This window comes from Epinephelus moara, chromosome 10 (assembly GCF_006386435.1).
Source record: "Epinephelus moara isolate mb chromosome 10, YSFRI_EMoa_1.0, whole genome shotgun sequence".
NCBI classification, from domain to species: domain Eukaryota; kingdom Metazoa; phylum Chordata; class Actinopteri; order Perciformes; family Serranidae; genus Epinephelus; species Epinephelus moara.
This window is the reverse complement of record NC_065515.1, coordinates 38,743,171-38,747,966: the sequence shown is the minus strand read 5'-3', so window position 1 is coordinate 38,747,966 and position 4,796 is coordinate 38,743,171. Positions and strand designations below refer to the sequence as shown.

The 4,796-nt window shown below is 39.8% G+C and overlaps 1 protein-coding gene across 1 annotated transcript in view; it reads left to right on the top strand.

Moving 5' to 3' along the window:
* The first annotated feature begins 1,451 nt into the window (after window positions 1-1,451).
* The window catches only part of LOC126396913 (alanine aminotransferase 2-like), a 12,425-nt gene continuing 9,080 nt past the window's right edge, over window positions 1,452-4,796 (top strand). The window contains exons 1-4 of the mRNA XM_050055283.1: window positions 1,452-1,767; window positions 2,163-2,252; window positions 2,679-2,787; window positions 2,903-3,036. Coding sequence (XP_049911240.1) covers window positions 1,663-1,767; window positions 2,163-2,252; window positions 2,679-2,787; window positions 2,903-3,036 — 438 coding nt within the window. The 5' untranslated portion in view covers window positions 1,452-1,662. The remainder of the gene's footprint in view (window positions 1,768-2,162; window positions 2,253-2,678; window positions 2,788-2,902; window positions 3,037-4,796) is intronic.

The following is a 4,796-nucleotide window of genomic DNA, read 5'->3' as shown; positions in this document are numbered from 1 at the left end:
AAAAATATACATAGAGACATATAAATAATTATATAATTAAAGATATGTAGGCTATGTTAGGTGAATACTCCTGTCAAATGCATGGTGTTGAAACGTTTAATTTTGTCTTAATTCCAGGCCTGGAATACCTACCTCAGAAAAATGTTGTTCAACATTGATATTATTGTTAAAATTGTTCAAAAGCTGTAAGAGAAGACAAGAGACTAAAGCTAAAACAGGAGTGTTCTCTCTCTGCTCACCAGGGTTTATGTGCCTTGTGTCTCTTGTATCAGGCACAATCATAGGCTTTGTTATTTAATGATATTTTTTTATTATTTATTTATAATTTTTGTTACTTTTCCTTTTGTATCAGGAAATAAGCACAATATATCTTTATGTTGAAAAAAATCGTGAGAGAATCGTGATCTCAATTATAAGCCAAACAATCTCATTTTTTCCAGAATTGTGCAGCCCTACCCTATAGTGTCCATCCCTAATGTTTTATCAACAATTGAATCCTTTTCAAAGTTATCAGGCTATAAAATAAATTGGCAAAAATCCGAAGGTATGCCAATATCAAGAGGGTGCAGCCAATCACAGTGTTTCCTCTAGGATTTTTTTTCAGCAGCAGGGGTGGCGGGGGGAGGGGGTGAGAGACATCCCTCCATCCATACTTATTGACTTATTCATACTTCAAAAACAGCATCAATAAGTGATTAACATAGGGGGGATCAAGATAAAATAAATAAATGAAATAAAAATCAACCAAAAATCAACCAGCCACCCGCCTCCCTTGACAAGTCCCTTCATAAGTAAAGAACAGTCCCTAAAGTGCGGTGAGGAATACGGCCACACAAACGCAGACCACGTGTAACCACACCAGCCCAGGACCTCCACATCCAGCATGTTCACCTCCAAGATCGTCTGAGACCAGCCACCTGGACAGCTGCTGCAACAATCGGTTTGCATAACCAAAGAATTTCTGCACAAACTGTCAGAAACCGTCTCAGGGAAGCTCATCTGCATGCTCGTTCTTCTTGGAGGTGAACATGCTGGATGTGGAGGTTTTGGGCTGGTGTGGGTTACACGTAGTCTGCGGTTGTGAGGCCGGTTGGATGTACTGCCAATTTGTTTGAAACGCCTTTGGAGACGGCTTATGGTAGAGAAATGAACATTCAATTCACGGGCAACAGCTCTGNGTTCAGTATAGTTGCTTTGTGTCTATTGGTGGATTTTTTTTTTTTTTTTTTTTTTTTTTACCTTTTTTGTAGTTTATTTGTGTCTCTGCAGTCCCTTTACATCTCTTTGTGGTCTTTTTGTTTCATTTTGTGGTCATTTGTTCCCAGTAAGACGGTTCAGTAATCCATTTGTGCTTAATGTGTTTCTTGAGAGGTTTCACCTGTACAAAGTCCACCTTAAAGATCAGGTTTTATACTGAAGTGGAGCAGAACATGCGTAGAAAGGATTACTCATCAAACAGGAGAACTGGGTGAAACTAACATTTTCAGACAGGGCAGTGACAGACTGGTTAGACATTCACCATTCTCTAGTGCATGTAGAAAAGAAGTTTTGCAGAAGGGTGCATTCACCTAGCTGTCAGGTGTCTCTCTGACCAGTCTTATCACACAAAGTAGTTTTAAGTAAATAGTTTGAAAATCAAATAAAATATTACAGTAAAAGACAATGAGTTCCCTGCAACATGTAAATCCCAAGGTGAGGGGCATCAGAGTCTCACCACACAGTGGACTGCAAAGTCTGGCTGCTCGCATTACACAAGAGATCGCACAGGTAAGTGCTGGTAATCTGTACCTTTTTGCTCCACACTCAGTCTGTGTGTACTGGAGAAATAGCTCTATGTTTTCTGAATATCTTTAATTAGAATAGGGATTTTTTTGGCATCTGCAAATGCAAGGGTGCACAAAATAGATTTACTTCCATTGTGGTCATTGATGTTAAGCAGGTGTCAAGGCAACTTTCACCAAACCGATTAAATACCCATTGATCATGAACAACTGATTCACATCGAAGCAACAAATTCAAAAACTGAAAGACATTTTAAATTACATATAGTTTAAAACATTTCTCAAAACCAATCATTTGATTTTTTAAAAGTTAAGGTGTTTTTTTGGACTTTAATCCAGACTGGATCTGATCCTTTCCTAAATTAATATGTTCTCCTGCAGGGGGTACAGAAACCCTTCAGAGAGGTGATTGATGTCTGCTCGGGTGATCCACACAAAGCAGGAATAAAACCCATCTCATTTGTTCGCCAGGTGAGTGTTATCATATCAGGTTTTCGTTTTCTTTTTGCACACCTTTAAAACTCTTCTCCATGATTTGGAGGCTGTCAGTGTTTGTAGAATATTTTCTTCAGAGTATGTTTGTGATCATCAGAGCTATTTGTATTAAGATTTTATTGATCCATTTAATATGTTACATCCATGTAATTTTAGATTTTTTTATGATGACACGCACTTTCTTGATCCTTGATTACTCTCTTTGTGTTTTAGCAATGTCATAAAAAAAAAATTTCTAACTATGCTGTCTGTGCGGCTGATTTCTGGACTAGGATCCCCCAGTGCTGTTTTTTTCTCTCAGAAAAGCACTTTCCTGCTTACACAAAGTTATAAAGTTATATAAAGTTATAAATATTCTCTAGCTTCTAGTCTATATTGTCCTAAATCTGCCTGTTTTCGCAGGTCTTGGCAGTATGTCTGCACCCTCAGCTGCTGAAAGACAAAAATCTTCCTCAGGATGTCAGGCTGAGGGCTCAGAGGATCCTGGAGGTCTGCGATGGAGGAAGTGTGGGTGAGGACAGCAAAAAGGTTTTTCCTGTACAATCTGTCTGACTTAAAAACTCGACAGACAGACTGGCATTTTAATCAAATGTCTAGAAATAACACATCCAATGACTGATCCATAGGTTCCTATACAGCCTCCACTGGCTTGAACCATGTCAAGCAAAGCATCGCTGAGTTCATCATGAGACGAGACGCTGGAGCGCCTTCATATGCCAAAGATATTATCATTACGGCTGGTTCTCAAAGGGCCCTGATGGTATAAATACACTGTCATTATTGTTGTATCATCACTATTCATTGTCCAGATACATTCTGGGGTAGTATTACAGGCATGTGGTCCACCATGTTGCACCACGTTTCTACTGTAGCCCAGAACTGACAAACCACACACTGGCTCTAGATAGGGATATTTGCATTTTTGCATTTTCACACCAACCACCATAGTTAGCAGCAAACTGCACCAAAGAAACACTGATTTGGGACATATAACCAAGTTATTTAATGTGTTTTCTGGTTTTCATCACCGGATCTGTTTTTTTCCTAGAGAGGAAAAGACCTGCGGATAATTCGGCTCCCAGCTCCTGTCCAGTAAATGCTAAATGAATCCTAAGTTAATGCTTTGCATTTGGTAGAAGTTTCAGTCGGTTGCAGTTTGCAGTCTTCATCCCTAGATGCCTATAAATCCTACACACTGTTCCTTTAAAGTGATCTGGTGTTGGCAAGGTTACTAAGATTCAGGTTAGCAAGATTAGATTAGTTTGATTACTTGAGAGGGAAGAAAAACTAATGGAGATGTAGATTTAGATCCTCAGCCTAAGCATACTGTCCTCCAGTGTGAATCCTATATGCACTTGAGGATTTTAGTTTGCCTTACAATTGTGACATTATGTGACTAGTCAAGGAGTTAAAGTATCTTGGGGTCTTGTTAATGAGTGACAGTTAAATGGAGTGTGAGATGAATAGGCAGTTAAGTGCAGCTATGCAGGCGCTGTGACGGACTGTCATGGTGAATCTATCTACATACCAACCCTCACCTACGTTATTGCTGAGCCGCCATTGAAGTGTCGCTCAAGCTCTCATTACCATACTTACGTCGTCATGGGCTTGTGTGTGATTGCGTCTTGCAACAAAGCACCTTGACTGATCATCATCTAGAGTTTGTATTTAATCATGAAAATATCTATGCTTATGATCGGTGTCTGAGCCCAATTTTAACATCACATTTCGCCACCCCATTGCATCCCCTGTGCAACCTAAAAACTATCATAGCGGTAGCTAACTAAGCTAAATAACACAGCACCACAGGTAAGGGAAAAAAAACATATGATTGTTTGACACCTGAGACCAACTCAACTTTTGTTGACCATCAGTAGTATCAGGCAGCACTTTGTAGCTTCATGTCACTGGCTTCCATTCAAAAATTAATTGTAGCCTGTTGCTGTGTCGCTTGTGGTGTGAACTCAACATTGCACTGAAAACATACCAAGCAGCAGCAAAGTGTGGCCTGCGGCGAGCTGGCATGCAACGTCTATGGAGAGCTATGGCTGTTTGATTCTGCAGTGAAATTCTGGGATAGTTAACTTTTAGTAGTGAATTGCAGCCAGAGAACAGCAGCAGCCAATCACTTAACAGACTCTTGTGAAATATTGACCAGAGAATTTCTTCCCACCTGAAACATGTGAGCCGCACTTTGCTGTTGCCTCGTGTGTTTTCAGCATTACCCCACCTGGTGGTGGTGATGGATGTTTACAACAAACAGTTTGATCATCTGACAGCTTGTGTTTAGGATTTCATTTCAGCTATAGGACTGAATTCCCAGATCTCAGCAATCATTGTCATAACTGATGGAAATATTTAGCCAAAACTCCCCAAAATAAGGCACATGTAATTTACTGTTATTACCCTTTAAAGGCCAGAATGTGAAATTATGACTAAACTAGTCCATACCCATTGGTAGCTTTGTCACCTTCTACCTATGCCAATCCTCAATGCCTATGTGCAGTTTCACATAGATTG